Genomic DNA, 19,900 nt, shown 5'->3' with positions numbered 1-19,900 from the left:
TACTGGACCTGTTGCACCTCAATAACAACAACAAAAACATAGTCACTACAGGCAGCAACATTCTAACACAGCTCACAATCTACCTACTAAATCCAGTTTGTCAGCCTTAATTATAATCAGTGGTGGAAAAAGTAGATAATGACTCAAGTAAAAGTGCAAGTCACCCAGTAAAATATTACTTGAGTAAAAGTATTTTATTTTAAATATACTTAAGTATCAAAAGTAAATGTAATTGCTAAAATATACTTAGTATCAAAAGTAAAACTATTAAACATTTCAAATTCCTTATATTAAGCACACCAGATGGCATCATTTAAAAGAAAACTTGTTTTATTTACTAACAGATAGCCAGGGGCACACTCCAACACTCAGACATAATTTACAAACAAAGTATGTGTTTAGTGAGTCCGCCATATCAGATGCAGTAGGGATGACCAGAGATGTTCTCTTGATAATTGTGTGAATTAGACAATTTTCCTGTCCTGCTAAGCATTCAAAATGTAACGAGTACTTTGGGTGTTGGAAAATGTATGGTGTAAAACTGACATTAATTAGAAATTAAGTGAAGTAAAGGTCCTCAAAAATGTAAATATTAAGTACTACTTAAGTAGTACTTTCAAGTATTTGTATTTAAGTACTTTACACCACTGATTATAACACAGGCCTATTTATAAAAATTGGACTCTTACAACTTTGTATTCCTCCCCTAGTTTGGTCCAGGTTGGGTTGCTGAGTGAAACTGTGGATGCGTCCCAAATGACCCCTATTTAGCACACTACTTTTGACCAGAGACCTATGGGCCCTGGTCGATCGTACTGCACTGTACAGTATTGGGAATAGGGTGCTATCTGGGACACATCCTGTGCCCTGGTGTCCTTAAGTTATTATTTGGATGACTATAGAGTAGTGTTTGTTATTATACTATGGGTGGGTCTAATCTTGAATGCTGGTTGGTTTAAACTGCATTCCAGCCGGTATCTATGCCACAAGTTTCCACCAGCTAAATCTATGACGTTAAAATGCCTATTTACTCTGTTCCATCTGACTGCGCAATCCACTGTCTCATCAGCCCAGCCAAGCGGTTTCTAAACTTTATCTAATCTATGAAAAGCATCTAGACATTATCTCACATTTCCTTTAGACTAACATTTCATTTTCAACAGTGGAGATTTGTATAAATCTTGCTGGTTGTCTCTCCGACATTTGCAAAATTGTTTCAATATTCAAATTTGATCTCCAGCTGTCCCATAGTAATGAACATGTTGGAAGTTTGGACGAGACAGACAGGCAGGGTTTCTCAGCCAGTCGAAATCATGAATCAGATGGCATAATTTTTATGGATAGACAAAGTAAAATGTCAATTGAAAAAAGGTAAAACGAAACTAAGTGCAGCTAGTTTGCAGTTTTTCCAGATTCAGTTTGAAGTGATTGTTAGCTGTGTTGTTGGCTAGCTCCTTTCAACAGTGTCCTGATGAGTGAGCACATGTTCTATGCCAGGTGAAATCGTGCCTCATTAGCTCAATGTTATGGATGTATCCAAATAAATGTCACGAGAAAACACCTTAAACAAATGCAATTGCAGCTACTGTGCTGTTATTCTGGCTGCACTTTTTGACGTGACTGTAAGTTAGCTGTAGATGGCTAGTTAGCAAGCAAAGGGTAAGAACGTTGCCAGCCATTATGGCAATGGAACATTTAGAACGAATGACTGGGTCGCGTCCATAGATACAGAACGAAAGGCTGAATGACTGGGTAGCGTCTCTAGCAACCAAACCGGATAGAATGAACTACCCGCTGGCTTGGGTAGCAACCCTAGATGTGTGTCGGGACTATATCTTGTGGAAGGATGAAATAGAATTTATACATTCCTCAAAATAACGTTTTTAATGAAAATATGTAAATAATTATTTGAATATGTTGGTAAACCGTTGTATAAAACTTTAGCCAAATACATTTAAACTCAGTTTTTCACAATTCCTGACTTTTAATCCCAGTAAAATTTCCCTGTTTTAGGTCAGTTAGGATCACCACTTTATTTTAAGAATGTGAAATGTCAGAATGGTAGTAGAGTGATTTATTTCAGCTTTTATTTCTTTCATCACATTCCCAGTGGGTCAGAAGTTTACATACACTCAATTATTATTTGGTAGCATTGCCTTTAAATGGTTTAACTTGGGTAAAATGTTTCTGGTATCCTTCCACAAGCTTCCCACAATAAGTTGGGTGAATTTTGGCCCATTCCACCTGACAGAGCTGGTGTAACTGAGTCAGGTTTGTAGGCCTCCTTGCTCGCACACACTTCTTGAGTTCTGCCCACACATTTTCTATGGGATTGAGGTCATGGCTTTGTGATGGCCACTCCAATACCTTGACTTTGTTGTCCTTAAGCCATTTTACTTTGGAGGTATGCTTTGGGGCCATTGTCCATTTGGAAGACTCATTGGCGACCAAGATTTAACTTCCTGGCTGATGTCTTGAGATGTTGCTTCAATATATCCACATCATTTTCCTGCCTCATGATGCCCTCTATTTTGTGAAGTGCACCAGTCCCTCCTGCAGCAAAGCACCCCCACAACATGATGCTGCCACCCCCGTGCTTCACGGTTGGGATGTTGTTCTTTGGCTTGCAAACCTCCCCCTTTTTCCTCCAAACATAACAATGTCATTATGGCCAAACAGTTATATTTTTGTTTCATTCGACCAGAGGACATTTCTCCAATAAGTATGATCTTTGTCCCCATGTGCAGTTGCAAACCGTAGTCTGGCTTTTTTATGGCGGTTTTGGAGCAGTGGCTTCTTCCTTGCTGAGCAGCCTTTCAGGTTATGTCGATATAGGACTCGTTTTACTGTAGATATAGATACTTTTGTACCTGTTTCCTCCAGCATCTTCACAGGGTCCTTTGCTATTGTTCTGGGATTGATTTGCACTTTTCGCAACCAAAGTATGTTCATCTCTTGGATACAGAACTGAGCGGTAGGATGGCTGTGTGGTCCCATGATGTTTATACTTGCGTACTATTGTCTGTACAGATGAATGTGGTACCTTCAGGCGTTTGGAAATTGCTCCCAAGGATGAACCAGACTTGTAGAGGTCAACAATTTCTTTCTGAGGTCTTGGCTGATTTCTTTTGATTTTCCCATGGTGTCAGACAAAGAGGCACTGAGTTTGAAGGTATGCCATGAAATACATCCACAGGTACAACGACAATTGACTCAAATGTTGTCAATTGCCTATCAGAAGCTTCGAAAGCCATGACATAATTTTCTGGATTTTCCCATTCTTTTTACAGGCACAGTCAACTTAGTGTATGTGAACTTCTGACCCACTGGAATTGTGATACAGTGAAATAATCTGTCTGCAAACAATTGTTGGAAAATGTACTTGTGTCATGCACATAGTAGATGTCCTAACCAAAACTATAGTTTGTTAGCAAGACATTTGTGGAGTGGTTGAAAAATCCTCCAAACACCGGCTTCTCGGGCATTATCACTTAAGGGCGTCCTTCCCCACCACAGTGTCAGAGCCCAGCCAGCCAGCCCAGCAGCACATGGTTTACATTCTAACTCATTAGTCTATTGCTGGAGTGTATCAACAAGTTCTGCCCTATCCCACTTATTAAAGATCAGACAGGGTCATTTCCATGTAAAAGACCCATGAGCAGCAACATGTGAAATTCTTAGGATCATGTTAAATTGGCTGTCAAATGAAAGCTAAGAGTCTATATTCCTTTGAAATTAAGGTACAGTACATACAGTGGGGAGAACAAGTATTTGATACACTGCCGATTTTTCCGGTTTTCCTACTTACAATGCATGTAGAAGTCTGTAATTTTTACCATAGGTACACTTCAACTGTGAGAGACGGAATCAACAATCCAGAAAATCACATTTTATGATTTTTAAGTAATTAATTTGCATTGTATTGCATGACATAAGTATTTGATACTGTTGGCCAAGATCTCTCGATACATGGCCCCATCCATCCTCCCCTCAATACGGTGTAGTCGTCCTGTCCCCTTTGCCGAAAAGCATCCCCAAAGAATGATGTTTCCACCTCCATGCTTCACGGTTGGGATGGTGTTCTTGGGGTTGTACTCCTCCTTCTTCTTCCTCCAAACACGGCGAGTGGAGTTTAGACCAAAAAGCTATATTTTTGTCTCATCAGATCACATGACCTTCTCCCATTCCTCCTCTGGATCATCCAGATGGTCATTGGCACACTTCAGACGGGCCTGGACATGCACTGGCTTAAGCAGGGGGACCTTGCGTGCGCTGCAGGATTTTAATCCATGACGGCGTAGTGTGTTACTAATGGTTTTCTTTGAGACTGTGGTCCCAGCTCTCTTCAGGTCGTGCCGTGTAGTTCTGGGCTGATCCCTCACCTTCCTCATGATCATTGATGCCCCACGAGGTGAGATCTTGCATGGAGCCCCAGACCGAGGGTGATTGACTGTCATCTTGAACTTCTTCCATTTTCTAATAATTGCGCCAACAGTTGTTGCTTTCTCACCAAGCTGCTTGCCTATTGTCCTGTAGCCCATCCCAGCCTTGTGCAGGTCTAAAATTTTATCCCTGATGTCCTTACACAGCTATCTGGTCTTGGTCATTGTGGAGAGGTTGGAGTCTGTTTGATTGAGTGTGTGGACAGGTGTCTTTTATACAGGTAACGTGTTCAAACAGGTGCAGTTAATACAGGTAATGAGTGGAGAACAGGAGGGCTTCTTAAAGAAAAACTAACAGGTCTGTGAGAGCCGGAATTCTTACTGGTTGGTAGGTGATCAAATACTTATGTCATGCAATAAAATGCAAATTAATTACTTAAAAATCATACAATGTGATTTTCTGGATTTTTGATTTAGATTCCGTCTCTCGCAGTTGAAGTGTACCTATGATAAAAATGACAGACCTCTACATGCTTTGTAAGTAGGAAACACTGCCGATTTTGCAGGTTATCAAATACTTGTTCTCCCCACTGTATATGATTTGGGATGAGTCGGACTGCAGAGGGAAGGAAAAGCTGCCAGCAAATGCTCTACATATGTGGGAACTCCTTCAATAATGTTGGGAAAGCATTCCAGGTGAAGCTGGTTGAGATAATGCCAAGAGTGTGCAAAGCTGTCATCAAGGCAAAGGGTGGCTATTTGAATAAATATATTTTGATTTGTTTAACACTTTTTTGGTTTCTAAATTATTCTAATATGTGTTATTTCCTAGTTTTGATGTCTTCACTATTATTCTACAATGTAGAAAATAGTAAAATAAAGAAAACCCTTGAATGAGTAGGTTTGTTCTGAAACTTTGGACTGGTAGTGTGTACATTTTCCCACAGTTGCCCATCCTAAAAATTAGGAATAAGCAAAGGCTTTCATTTCTGGTCAGAGAGATGGAAAAGGAGTCTTAGAAAACATCTACCAGAAAAGTCTTAAAAGGTATGAGAAACGTATGAAAACATAAGAATGTTGAAGTAAAGACCCCTGACTAATATCAACACTTATATTTAGTTTCGGATACATTTCTCTGCCTTCTCTCAGTTCAAATTCCATTACTTAAAAACCACATATCTTTAAGATATTTTCTAATTTCTCTCCGTCATGAGGAGGGAGGATAATGGAAGTTCACAGAAGTAAGAATTAAAGGTAGACCTATCAATTAGTTCGTGTTTTTACTGTTATACATTTTTGTTTATGAATGATTAAGTAATTAAAACTCAATTCCGTTACCAAATCAAATACATGTATAGTTCAGTACAGTAAGGTAAAGTAGAGTTCAGTATACTACACAGTAGAGAACACTAGAGTTGAGTACACAGAATGTACTGAACCCTGCTGTACTGTACAAAACTTTACTGTACTCTATTGTACTCTACTGTGCTGTACATTGATGTCCAAACTTGTGAAACAGAGATGTCTATGATTGGTTTAGATTTGGTCCAGACCGGACCAACCAAATGTGGTCTTGTTTGGGGGCAGAGCTCTTTAAAAGAATAGCCAGTGTGTAGAATAATACCCAAATATGCAAAGAAGGATATTGCATATTTATACATTTCTGTACCTATTTAAAATTACATTCATATTCAAAAGTATGCATTTCTGTGTAGTACAGATCAGGGACCCATGATGAAATTCTGTTGCCGCAATTCCATCACCGGGTGTAAATCCACTTCACCCCAATTCTTTCTGCAAACATCTGTAACTCCTAATTTGGAGCAGAGATCTAGCAGAGTTTTTGGAAAGCGTGGACACAAAAACTGAGGGAGATTTTACCATAATTCTGTTACCAAATTTTGCATCTGCACAGTTCTTTCAGTAAATGTGTTATGTTCAGTGTAAATTGTTAAATGTAGTCATTGTGCATAGAGTTGTATGGTTTGTTAAACTTTAAAATCAGTGCCCACAGGCCACTGTGCTTCTCTGCTGCTCTGCTTGTGGATCAATGGATCATGCAATGGAAGAGCTTTGCAAATGTACTTGATGCCATACATACCCATATTGTCTTCTAAGGCAAATGGGTCATAGTCTCCATAGGAATCTAGAAAGGAGTCTTCACTATGCAATGATGCACGCAAGTTTAGCAAGTTTTGTCGTATTTAGCGATAGGGAAATCAGATGGAAAATGTGTGTGTGTGTGCACGCTTGATGTGTGTGTGTGTGCTTGATGTGTGTGTGTGTGCGCTTGATGTGTGTGTCCTTATCTGCCCTTCTTTATATTAGCCAGCAGTAGACTGACTCAGAGACTGACTGTTATCACCATGTGACCCTTTCATACTTTCATATTGGTATTCATGATGCTATCCTCTGTTTTTATGACCTGCCTGGATACTGATATAGGAATGGCTTTAATATTTTCCATTTGGAGATAATAATAGCCTGCCTTTTGACTGTGAGATTATTATCTTTTGAATGCAATATTCTTCTACCGTTCAAGTTCTCAGATTGTAACAATATTTCCCTCTTCCTCTTCCACTTCATCTTCCTCCTTCTTTTCATCTTCTTCCCCATCCTCGTCCTCTTCCTCATCTTTCCCATCCTCTTCCTCATCATCCTCCTCCTCTCCCCTCCACCCCTCTCCTCCATTTTCTCCTTTCCTCCTCCCGCTCCTCCTCTCCCACAGAGAGCCAGCTCCTTCCGGGGAACAACTTCACCACAGAGTGTAACATCCCAGGGAACTTCATGTGTGGGGACGGGAAGTGTGTCCCAGGCGGGTGGCAGTGTGACGGACTGCCCGACTGCTTCGACAAGAGCGACGAGAAAGGCTGCCGTGAGTACAGCTCCCTTTCACCATCTCCACTTTCTAATTCTCTCTCATTCTCTCTCTCTCTCTCTAAGCATTTTAAGGGTTACCAGAGACCAGGTTTAGTCCTGCGCTTCTTGCTTCTCCCCTTCTTTCTTGTCTAGCCCCCCTCACTCCCATCCCCCTATCCAACAAACCCATAGCCCCAGTTTAGCACTTGGGGAAACTTAATACCATCAAAGCAATGGACGATTACGCCTGTGTGTAGAAATAGCACATTATAATACTACTGTAACACCACGGTAATATATTCCAGTAAAGTCATGATCCTACTAGTGTTGCTTGGCTTTGATCTTTATTGAGCTTTCGTCTATCCTGCTACCTCTCTCGCTCTCGCTCTCTCTCTCTCGCCCCTCTCTCTCTCTATCCCCCCTCTCCACATAAAGATGGGAATGTTGATAAGCATTGACTTTGAGCTCCTGACATATTTAAAGAGGCAATCAGCAGTAGAAACAATAACAAAGCATTTCCCTACCCCTGTTTTGGTAAAAATCAGAGGGATGGGGCTGGAGAAATGTAACCACTCTCAAATTCATAGACAGAGCGATGGATGCAAGGACTGATCATCCATGATATCCAAATTATAGTTTTAGTCATGTTTTGGGCCTATATACAGTGTTTGTAAACAAAGTAAATGTACACACACATTGGAGTAAAACAACCTTATATTTTGGGTTCTGATGGGGTAAGTCAGTTTAACTAAGCACCTGAGGCCTTTCTAAGTTATATTCTTCAAGAATCAATGGGTACATATCGTGAATTAACAAGTACAAAAATGGATGTAGCAATTGCGGATTACCCCTTTAAGGGGAACTCCCATCTCAAGTCGATGCATCGACACCCCCACCACACCCCGTCTCATTCTCCCTTCTTAAGTGAATATGTCTACAAGTATCCCATTTCTCTCTCTCTCTCTCTCTTGCTCGCTCTTGCTCTTGCTCTTGCTCTCTCTCTCTCCCCCTCTCTTCATCTCCAGGTGGGTTTTCCCCCTCAGTCCCTCTCTCTCTCTCCCCCTCTCTTCATCTCCAGGTGGGTTTTCCCCCTCATTCCCCTCTGACTGTTACCCTATCTTTCACTCACCTAATTATTTTTCTCCAATTAAGGAACATGTTTCCTCCTCATGTTGGGTGGGACGGGTGTTAGGTCCCTGCCAAACATCTACTCACCCCCTTCCCTTCTGGTTCTGCTGAGACTTTAAGACGCCTCTGGGAAATGTACATGTGGCTCAGCCCCAGTTTACACACCCCCCTAACTCTCATAACCCAATGCTCGCACGCACACACACACACACACACACACACACACACACACACACACACACACACACACACACACACACACACACACACACACACACACACACTGCCCTACCCCTTGTCCTCTCCTTCCATCCCTTCTTCGCCAACACTCTCTGTTTGCTGTGGCAGCTCAGGGAGTCACCAGACAACTCAAATTTTGCCAACGGGACCCTGATTTCCAAGATGACACGTCACACTGGAGTTCTCTCTTTCGCTCTCTCTTTCGCTCTCTCTCTATTTGTCTCTCTCTATTTGTCTCCCTCTCTATTTGTCTCTCTCTTTGTCTCTCTCTGTCTCGGTCTCTCTGTCTCTCTCTTTGTCTCTCTATTTATCTCTCTCTCTCTGTCTCTCTCTTTGTCTCTCTCTTTGTCTCTCTATTTGTCTCTCTCTCTGTCTCTCTCTCTGTCTCTCTTTGTCTCTCTCTCTATTTGTCTCCCTCTCTATTTGTCTCTCTCTTTGTCTCTCTATTTATCTCTCTCTCTCTGTCTCTCTCTCTGTCTCTCTCTTTGTCTCTCTATTAGTCTCTCTCTCTGTCTCTCCCTCTGTCTCTCTCTTTGTCTCTCTCTCTGTCTCTCTCTTTGTCTCTCTCTCTGTCTCTCTCTTTGTCTCTCTCTCTGTCTCTCTTTTCTCTCTCTGTCTCTCTCTTTCTCTCTCTGTCTCTCTCTTTCTCTCTCTCTGTCTCTCTCTTTGTCTCTCTCTCTATTTGTCTCTCTCTATTTGTCTCTCTCTTTGTCTCTCTCTGTCTCGGTCTCTCTGTCTCTCTATTTGTCTCTCTCTTTGTCTCTCTCTCTGTCTCTCTCTTTGTCTCTCTCTTTGTCTCTCTCTTTGTCTCTCTCTCTCTCTCCCTACTCCTTTCTACTCTCTGACTACCTCTCTCTCTCTCTCTCATTTCCGTACAACTTTTTTTGGACAGAATTGTCCTCCTCCCTCCTTTCCTCTCTCAGCCTGAGGTCTCTGTAATCCATCTAACCCATCCCCTTCACTTCCATCACTTCACCTCCTGGCCTTGGCAGAGCAGACAGGTTAAGTTAGGCTTGGTTCTTCAGACAGCTCTCTGCTCTGTCAAGAGTTTTAACCTCACCATTGCACTGATGCTAACGTGCAGTGATCGCCTTCGTATGAAATCATTTGAATTGATGCTGAAACAATGTGAATGGGTTCGCATGAAGTTACTCTAATTGACACTGAAGCCGAGTGGATGCATTGGTATTAAAATACCTTATAGATATCCCTACTCCTTTGTCTGAGAATTTAGTTGTTTTTGTCTGTCTCCTCCTTGACACACACACACACACACACACACACACACACACACACACACACGTCAAATCAAATTTTGTTGACCTTACAGTGAAATGCTTACTTACAAGCCCTTAATTAACAATGCAGAGTTAAGAAAATACCTAAAAAAATACATTTGTTAAAGATAAGAAAAACAAGCAATTAAAGAGCAGCAAATAACAGTAGTGGGGCTATATACAGGGGGTACCGGTACAGAGTCAATGTGTCAATGTGCGGGGGCACCGGTGTCGATGTAATTGAGGTAATTATGTGCATGCAGGTAGGGTTATTAAAGTGGCTATACATAGATGATAACAGAGAGTAGTAGCAGCGTGGGGGATGGGATAAATAGTCTGGGTAGCCATTTGATTAGCTGTTCAGGAGTCTTATGGCTTGGGGGTAGAAGCTGTTTAGAAGCCTCTTGGACCTAGACTTGGCTCTCTGGTACCGCTTGCCGTGCGGTAGCAGAGAGAACAGTCTATGACTAGGGTCGCTGGAGTCTTTGACACCGCCTGGTATAGAGGTCCTGGATGGCAGGAAGCTTGGCCCTGGTGATGTACTGGGCCGTACACACTACCCTCTGTAGTGCCTTGAGGTCAGAGGCCGAGCAGTTGCCATACCAGGCAGTGATGCAACCCGTCAGGATGCTCTCGATGGTGCAGCTGTAAAACCTTTTGAGGATCTGAGGACCCATGCCAAATCTTTTCAGTCTCTTGGGGGGGAATAGGTTTTGTCGTGCCCTCTTCACCACTGTCTTAGTGTCCTTGGACCATTTTAGTTTGTTTGTGATGTGGACGCCAAGGAACTGCTCCACTACAGCCCCGTCAATGAGACATGGTCAGGTCTCTGACGACCTCCCTATAGGATGTCTCATCTTTGTCGGTGATCAGGCCTACCACTGTTGTGTTATTAGCAAACTTAATGATGGTGTTGGAGTTGTGCCTGGCCGTGCAGTTATGAGTGAACAGGGAGGACAGGAGGGGACTGAGCAGCTCAAAAGCTGAGGCGATAAGTGGTAGCGGGTAGCAGTTCTTAACCGGGATGTCATTGAGGCCCTAGTAGTTGATGTACGGGCGCAGAATTTTGTCCTTCTTCTCAACAAAGAAGAAACCTGCGCCGGCGGGGGAGGTGTATAACTGTATAGTCTCACTGTGGTTCCCGGACACACGCAGGTGAATAGGAGTAGTATTGTGGGTAACCCTGCCTATAGAGCGCGCATCCAGTGCTCTAACGTCCAGGGGACTGGAGTGAGGCTGAGTGAGGATGCCCAGCTCAGACACCAGGGTGGCATCCATGAAACTCTTGTCGGCCCCAGAGTCCTTGAGAACCCGGAGAGATTTAGACTGGTCACCCCACAGGAGGATGGCATGGAGAGGGGTGCGAGTAAGGGCAGAAGAAAACTCTCTGCATGGCCCACCAAAGTACTTGTACCGACTGATGAGCCTGGTCTCTTTAAAGGACAGGTAGACACATAATGACCGGCAGTTCCACAGTACAGACAACTCTGGGTGTTAAGTCTGCATAAGTGTTCGGCTGGAGACAGCCTAGCTCTGCCGAGTTGCATAGGCTCCGAAAAAGGCGAGTCAGCAGACCTCAGAGATTCTCGGCAGAACTCTGGTAAGATCGGATCCTCTCTGGGATGTAGACACCAGTGACTTCCAAAGTTCCTCTAGGGCAAGGTGAGATCCTTGGGCGAGCAATTGGGACCGGAATCGGACCTCCTCTCCCTCCTACGTTCTCCTAGCCGGCCATCGATCCGGATGGTCAAGGCGATGAGCGAATCGAGATCCGTAGGCAGCTCCCCGGCTGCGAGCCTGTCCTTAACCTCCTCCGATAATCCATGAAGGAATGTGTCAAACAGGGAGTCCGGGTTCCAGGCACTCTCGGTAGCCAACGTGCGGAAATCAACCGCATAGTCCCTCACACTGCGGGAGTCTTGGCGAAGCTGAAGTAACTTCCGGGCTGACTCTCCCGGACAACCGAGAATCTAAAACTTTTTTCACCTCAGCCACGAACTCATCCAGGCTGAAACGCATGGCAGATTGTTGTTCCCACACCGCAGTAGCCCAGGCGAGAGCGCTCCCGGACATTAGCGTTATGAGATACGCTATCTTTGAGCGGTCCGAGGGGAAGGACAAGGACTACAGCTCGAAGATGAGGGAACACTGGGAGAGAAACACCCAACGGGTTCCTGACCCTCCAGCGACGCAATCTGGAGTAGGTAAGCAGGGTGCTCGGGAAGCCAGGGTGGCCTGGAGAGACGCACTGCTGACAGTGGTGTTACTCGGGGGCTGGGATGCTACTGTCGTGGCCGGCGGCCGCACAGATAATCCGCGGAATTGCTCCAGCAATGTATTCAATGCACAGTCATGGCGGTCTGCCAAGGTCTGGAATCCGTCCATAAGACCTAGGAGTAACTCCTCGTGTCTCCCAATGGTGGCTCCTTGAGTGAAGATGGCGTTGCGGATCTGGTCCGAGTCTGTTTGGTCAGTCATGGCCAGTTCATACTGTCAGACCTCAGGATAAGACCCAGATGCAGACAGTTCGAAGTAACAAAAGTTTATTACAAAAATAGGGGGCAGGCAAACAACAGGTCAAGGGCAGGCAGAGGTCTGTGATCCAGATCAGAGTCCGAAAGGTACAGAACGGCAGGCGGGCTCAGTGTCAGGGCAGGCAGAGGTCTGTGATCCAGATCAGAGTCCGAAAGGTACAGAACGGCAGGCGGGCTCAGTGTCAGGGCAGGCAGAGGTCTGTGATCCAGATCAGAGTCCAAAAGGTACAGAACGGCAGGCGGGCTCAGTGTCAGGGCAGGCAGAGGTCTGTGATCCAGATCAGAGTCCGAAAGGTACAGAACGGCAGGCGGGCTCAGTGTCAGGGCAGGCAGAGGTCTGTGATCCAGATCAGAGTCCGAAAGGTACAGAAAGGCAGGCGGGCTCAGTGTCAGGGCAGGCAGAGGTCTGTGATCCAGATCAGAGTCCGAAAGGTACAGTTGTCACAGTTATTGCACACCATGCACCATTATGTGACTTATTAAGCACATTTTTACTCCTGACCATATTAAGGCTTGCCATAACAAAGGGGATGAATACTTATTGACTCAAAACATTTCAGCTTTTAATTTTCTATTAATTTGTAAAAAGTTCAAAAACCTAATTCCATTTTGAGAAAAGGGATACCTAATCAGTTGCACAACTGAATGCATCTTCTGCATTTAACCCAACCCCTCTGAATCAGAGCAGTGCGGGATTAGTCGACGTCTTCGGCATCCAAAGAGAAGTTGTTGTGGGGGTTAACTGCCTTGGCCAGAACAGATGATTTTTCCATCTTGCAACCTTTCAGTTACAGGCCCAATGCTATTAACCTCTAGGCTACCTGCCGCCCCAGGGTATTGTGTGTAGGCCAGTGACACAAAATATACATTTATTTAATTTAAAATTTAGGCTGTAACAACAAAATGTGGAAAAAGTCAAGGGGTGTGAATACTTTCTGAATACACTACTTTGTATCCCTCATTTACTGAAGTGTTTCCAATATTTTGGCAGTTACCTGTAAATACACACACAGACATACACACAATGCCTGAGACACCGGGCGTAAGTGGACTTTATTATCCTGCAATAGATGGTTGTGTCACCTGACATCTCCAGTAACTGCCCCTCCAAATTCCCAACAAACATCCCCGCTCTATTATATGTGGCTGGCTGTGTGGCTGGCTCTCTGTGTGGGTAGGAGGAGGAGAGAAGAGCTTCATTATAGCTGCTGGAACTGATATACACTCTGATTCCTCTTGTCTACCCACTGGGAACAAACTGGTGAAATCAACATTTTTTTTCAATGTATTGTGACGTGGAATCCATGTGGAAAATAAATTGGATTTGCAAAAAGTCATCAATGAAATTGTACCTTTGAAACAACATCAGATCTTCAACGTTATATTCACTATCAGAAAAAAAATCTATTGTTTGGGCAGTATCTCCTACTGGAGAGTTGGCCTATCTACAGCTATCCCTTTGGTATCCATCCAGGGTTTTTAAAATTTAATTTAATTTTTATTTAACTAGGCAGGTCAGTTAAGAACAAATTCTTATTAAGAATGATGGCCTACCAAAAGGCCTCCTGCGGGGATGGGGGCCTGGGATTTAAAATAAATACAATGTAAATATAGGACAAAACACACATCACAACAAGAGTGACAACACTACATAAGGAGAGACCTAAGACAACAACATAGCAAGGTAGCAACACAGCATGGTAGCAACACAACATGACAACAACATAGTAGCAACACAACATGGTAGCAGCACAAAACATGTACAAACATTTTTGGGCACAGACAACAACAATACATCACACAAAGCAGCCACAACTGTCAGGAACCTGTACAGGAACCAAAATCCGTGAAATTTCAGAGCGCCACCTGTAGTACTCGATAAAACGTTTATTAAAACACACATGCAAGGTACTCAATTAAAGCTACACTCGTTGTGAATCTAGCCAACATGTCAGATTTGTAAAATGCTTTTCGGCGAAAGCATGAGAAGCTATTATCTGATAGCATGCACCCCCCGAAATACCTGAACGAGACCTAAACAAAAGATTTAGCGGTAGCCGGCGCTACCCAAAACGCAGAAATAAAATATAAAACATTCATGAACTTTGACGAGCTTCTTTGTTGGCACTCCTATATTAAGTCCCATAAACATCACAATTGGGTCTTTTTCCCGATTAAATCCGTCATTGTATACCTAAAATGTCCATTTATGAAGGCCGGTCTGATCCAGGAAAATTCACCTTTACAAGACGCAACGTCACTTTTTGAAATTAAAAAAGTTGCCTATAGACTTTTACAAATCACTTCAAACTACTTTTGTAAACCAACTTTAGGTATTAATAAACGTTAATAATCGATCAAATTGATCACGGGGCGATCTGTATTCGATAGCAGCAAGTCTTGAAATCATCGTCCATTTTTTCACTTTCATAACTTCCTCCGGTGCACCCCAAGACAGGAAGTGCCTATACGTCATCCCACCAAGGATAAACCTGCAAGGAAATGTCAGTACTGGCGACATCGTGTGGAAGCTGTAGGCATTGTAAACGGAACCTCATCTATTTTCTATCGCCTTAGACAATACATTGACTGGCGGATGAATATTTTTTGTGTGTTTTTGGTGAACAGTTTTCCCTGGGATTTTTACTTCTAAACACGTTCTGTTATAGCCACAGACATGATTTAACCAGTTTTAGAGACTTCAGAGTGTTTTCTATACACACATACGTATCATATGCATATACTATATTCCTGGCATGAGTAGCAGGACGTTGAAATGTTGCGCAATTTTTTACAAAAAGCTGCGAAAATTCGCATCATCCCTAACAGGTTTTAAAGTAACTAACTTTGGCCTTCCGGATAGCCTGAGTGCACTTATTTCTCATTTGCCTGAACGATGGCCAGTCAGCCTGAGTATGCGTGTGCCGAGCCTTCCACCAAATGCAATTCTTGAGGTGGAGTAACTCTACAAGATCACGGTCAAACCAGGGACTGAACCTGTTTTTAATTCTTATTTTCTTTATGGGGGCGTGTTTGTTATCAATACCACTGAAAATATTAAAAAGGAAGGTCCATGCGTCTTCGAAAGAGGAGATCAAGCTGATTCTATCCCATTTTTACAGAGGCCAGTTCATGAAGGAAAGCTTGCTTATTAAAGTTTTTTAGCAAGCGTGTCAAATCAGGACAGGTTATTTCACTGAGCAGCCATTACGAACACAGGCTGTAAAACAGTGATCACTAAGGTTATTACAGAATAACCAAGCCCAGCCCTGCTTAGCTTTGATATTTGTCACTGACAACTACCAATGTGCTTATCGTGAGAATGATTTTAACAAATTAATAGATTCACTGTTGCTATCGAAGTCATTCCAATGGGTAGTTTTAACAGAGAAAATGAAATGTAACCATACCTTTGAATTAAGTCAAATATATAATCAATGATAATATTTAGCTGTGTTGTAGTACTCGAGTCCTCAACTTGGACTCGACCATTGGTGACTCTAACTTGGACTCGGACTCGCCTTCTCGACCATTGTTGACTCGGACTCGCCTTCTCGTGACTTGTCATTTGCTTGGACTGGATAGGCTACCTTCATAAGCAGAATATTAGATAAACTGAGTGCGCAGCGCATCGAGGGTTCTGTTCTCTAGCAGTGGGAAGGAAGAACACACAGTCTAAATCAGCTAGTGAGCTGCGGGGGAGCAGGTATATATTGTGGGCAGGCAGACTCCACTCCGACTCCACCTACGATCATAGGCTAAACATCGTGCAAGAGACTCATTTGCTTTCCTCGTAACCAACAGTCAACAGCCTACTATTTACAGAGCCTTCAGAAAGTATTCACACTTTTACTTCTTCCACATTTTTTTGCGTTACAGCCTGAATTTAAAATGTACTCAATTGAACATTTGTGTCACTGATCTACACGCAATACCCAATAATGTCAAAGTGGAATTTTGTTTGTAGAATTTCTTTTAAATGAATAGATTTAATTTAAAGCTGAAATGTCTTGAGTCAATAAGTATTCAACCCCTTTGTTATGACAAGCCTACAGTAAATAAGTTCAGGAGTAAAAATTTGCTTAACAAATCACATAATAAGTTGCATGGACTGATTCCGTGTTCAATAATAGTGGTTAACCAGGTTTTGACAAGCCTCCCTTTAGTCAACCTACACACATATCAGTGGGCAATTATAAAAAAGTGAGAGCTTGACTTACAATTTATTTATGCAGTAAATAAGAAATTAAACACAGGTATTGAGTAAAACTTTGGAGATAGTGATGAATAGTAAATTAGTTGTTGTTTTTTCATGAAGTTGTGGCGATATACTGTGACTCCGACTCGAGCACTGGAGAATTTGGACTCGACTTGGACTTGAGGTTTAGTGACCCGACTACAACAATGCTATTTAGGTCCATATAGCGTTTGCGAAGTCATTAACAGCTGTTGTTTCAATTTAACCCAGGGTTCAAGAATAAGACTAAATCAAATAAAATATATTTAAAGTGCATTTAAAGTTTGATTAGATGCAGTCCTATTCTTTAACTTAGATGTTTGTTTGAGATGGAGACGTGAATCCAACATGTCAATTATACATTTGTAAACAAATTGGATGCTTTTTAAATACTCGAGCCGACATTGTGAAAAATCTGTCGATTTGCCCTTGAGCAAGGTACTTAATCTTAATTTGCTCCAGGGGCACCGTACTACTATGACTTACCCTTTAAAACAAAACATTTCACGGCACCTGTCTGGTGCATGTGACAATAAAACATATTTATGAAGCACAGTGAAAAGACATGACGTTGTTGTATAAATACAAAATATCTGCCATTGTATTCCCATTTTAACTTTGTTGTGCTTTAAATGGTCGAAAGTGCAGTGATAACCCATTTTAATGACTACACCAAAAATCAAACATTGTTTTCCAATTGGAATTTGGTTGTTCTATTAGATGGTTGAAAGCATAGTGACACATTGGGGATTCATTTTTAGTACAAACCTGTTGTTTAGAGCTGTGCCTTCACTCAACATGCACTGTCTATCCACCCCCATACCAGTACTACACATGCTTTCCACTTCTGCTTGTCTCGGTTCTTCCTTGCCTATCTGTATGCATGGCTACCCTTATCACTATGACAACCATTAGTGTTAACCTTGCTTCCTTTCTGCCAACGCAGCAACAGGAAATATGTGTCACCTGCGATATGAGCTGCTGCTAGTTTGATAGAGAGGATGTTTGCCACCTCATGTTTCATATCTCTAGTTGTGAGGCCATATCTATGTTTCTCTGTAGGGCAGGGTTCCCCAACTGGCCCCTCCAAGTTTTCTGAGCAAAAAAACAAACATTTAAAAGTTATTATTAGAAAATAAAAAGACTGTAAAAACACCAGCATATCAGCTCCAAGTGATTTCAATCTGTTCCAAAGTATTTCCATGCATAATAGAGAGTACGTTTGGGTGGTATAACGTATATACCGTATACCGGAGTATTTGGAAATAGCCACAGGATTGTTTTCCAATATCACCAAATGCTGACGTTTTTTACTCTATTTTCATATTTGTAGCTACTTTTTATGCAAACACCTGCAGTCTACTTGTTTAATACGTTAGGAGATAAAGCAGATCGCGTTCTTCATTTCACCTGTCACATTATTTTACATTGTGAAGCTTACCGTAGTTCCCCAGAACAGTTGAGCCAGTCACGTGCTTGTTTGTAAATGGCACAATTTTAGAAGGCAGGAGCAGGTGAGTCCAGCTGTGTATTGACAGGGCTCGTGTTTTAAATTGAAAGTCTAGAGTGTTTTTGTGCTTCAATAGAAGTTTTCCTTCACAGAAAATACATTAAAGCAACACATTCGGCAGAAAATAGCTTAATTTTCATCAGATGACAACAGAAGTGCAACGCTATTTGGCTTGCAGCCACACAAGTAAATGAGCCTACAGTGAAAATGTTATTGTCCTGTTGAAAAACAAATGATAGTCCCACTAAGCGCAAACCAGATGGGAAGGCGTATCGCTGCAGAATGCTGTGGTAGCCATGCTGGTTAAGTGTGCCTTGAATTCTAAATAAATCACTGACAGTGTCACCAGCAAAGCACCCCCAAACCATCACACCTCTTCCTCCATGCTTCACGGTGGGAACCACACATGCAGAGATCATCTGTTCACCTAATCTGCATCTCACAAAGGCACTGCAGTTGGAACCAAAAACATCAAATTGGACTCATCAGACCAAAGGACAGATTTCCACCAGTCTAACGTCCATTGTTCATGTTTCTTGGCCAAAGCAAGTCTCTTCTTATTATTTGTGTCCTTTAGTAGTGGTTTCTTTGTTGCAATTCGACAATGAAGGCCTGATTCACGCAGTCTCCTCTGAACAGTTTATTTTTAGATGTGTCTGTTATTTGAACTCTGTGAAGCATTTATTTGGGCTGCCATTAGGCTGGTAACTCTAATGAACGTATCATCTGCAGCAAAGGTAACTCTGGGTCTTCCTTTTCTGTGGCGGTTCTCATGAGAGCCAGTTTCATCATTGCGCTTGATAGTTTTGCGACTGCAGTTGAAGAAACTTTCAATGTTCTTGAAATGTTCCGCATTGACTGACCATCATGTCTTAAAGTAATGATGGACTGTCGTTTCTCTTTGCTTATTTGAGTTGTTCTTGCCACAATATGGACTTGGTCTTTTACCAAATAGGGCAATCTTCTGTATACCACCCCTACCTTGTCACAATATAACTGAATGGCTCAAACGCATTAAGAAGGAAAGAAATCCCACAAATGAACTTTAAACAAGGCACACCTGTTAATTGAAATGCATTCCAGGCAGCGATCTCATGAAGCTGGTTGAGAGAATGCCAAGAGTGTGCAAAGCTGTCATCAAGTCAAAAGGTGGCTACTTTCAAGAATCTCAAATATTGCTTACTACATGATTACACATTTCATAGTTTTGATGCCTTCACTATTATTCTATGTAGAAAAATTGTAAAAATAAAGAAAATGCCTGGAATAAGTAGGTGTGTCCAAAACTTTTGACTGGTACTGTAAATGGATAACTTTATGAGCTGGATTGCCTGTCTTTGCAGTTTGTGTATTTTCTTTTGCGCCCGTTAGAATATTTAGCTAGCAGCGTCCATGGAAATGTGCTATTACTTGTGCTAATTTAGTTAGCATTCTGGCAATAGACACCGGATGGGCTTTTTTGGCACTTTTTTGTGTACTAAGTCGATAATACCATAAATCACAGAGAAGGACGGTATGACGATTAGAAAATCTGGATAACGCCCAACACTAATAGAGAGATATACACAGGTGTCGAAAGCATTCCACAGGGAATGCTGGATGTCCTTCGGGTGGTGAACCATTCTTGATACACATGGGAAACTGTTGAGCGTAAAAAAAACTAGTAGCGTTGCAGTTCTTGACACACTCATACTGATGCGCCTGGCACCTACTACCATACCCTGCTCAAAAGC

The 19,900-nt window shown here is 42.4% G+C and overlaps 1 protein-coding gene across 1 annotated transcript in view; it reads left to right on the top strand.

Annotated features, from left to right (window-relative positions):
- The window catches only part of LOC115109513 (low-density lipoprotein receptor class A domain-containing protein 3-like), a 117,380-nt gene that overhangs the window by 47,945 nt on the left and 49,535 nt on the right, over nucleotides 1-19,900 (top strand). The window contains exon 2 of the mRNA XM_029634470.2: nucleotides 7,111-7,257. Coding sequence (XP_029490330.1) covers nucleotides 7,111-7,257 — 147 coding nt within the window. The remainder of the gene's footprint in view (nucleotides 1-7,110; nucleotides 7,258-19,900) is intronic.

The sequence above is a fragment of the Oncorhynchus nerka genome, linkage group LG25, assembly GCF_034236695.1.
Source record: "Oncorhynchus nerka isolate Pitt River linkage group LG25, Oner_Uvic_2.0, whole genome shotgun sequence".
In the NCBI taxonomy this organism is placed as follows: domain Eukaryota; kingdom Metazoa; phylum Chordata; class Actinopteri; order Salmoniformes; family Salmonidae; genus Oncorhynchus; species Oncorhynchus nerka.
This window is presented reverse-complemented; position numbering and strand designations above follow the sequence as displayed.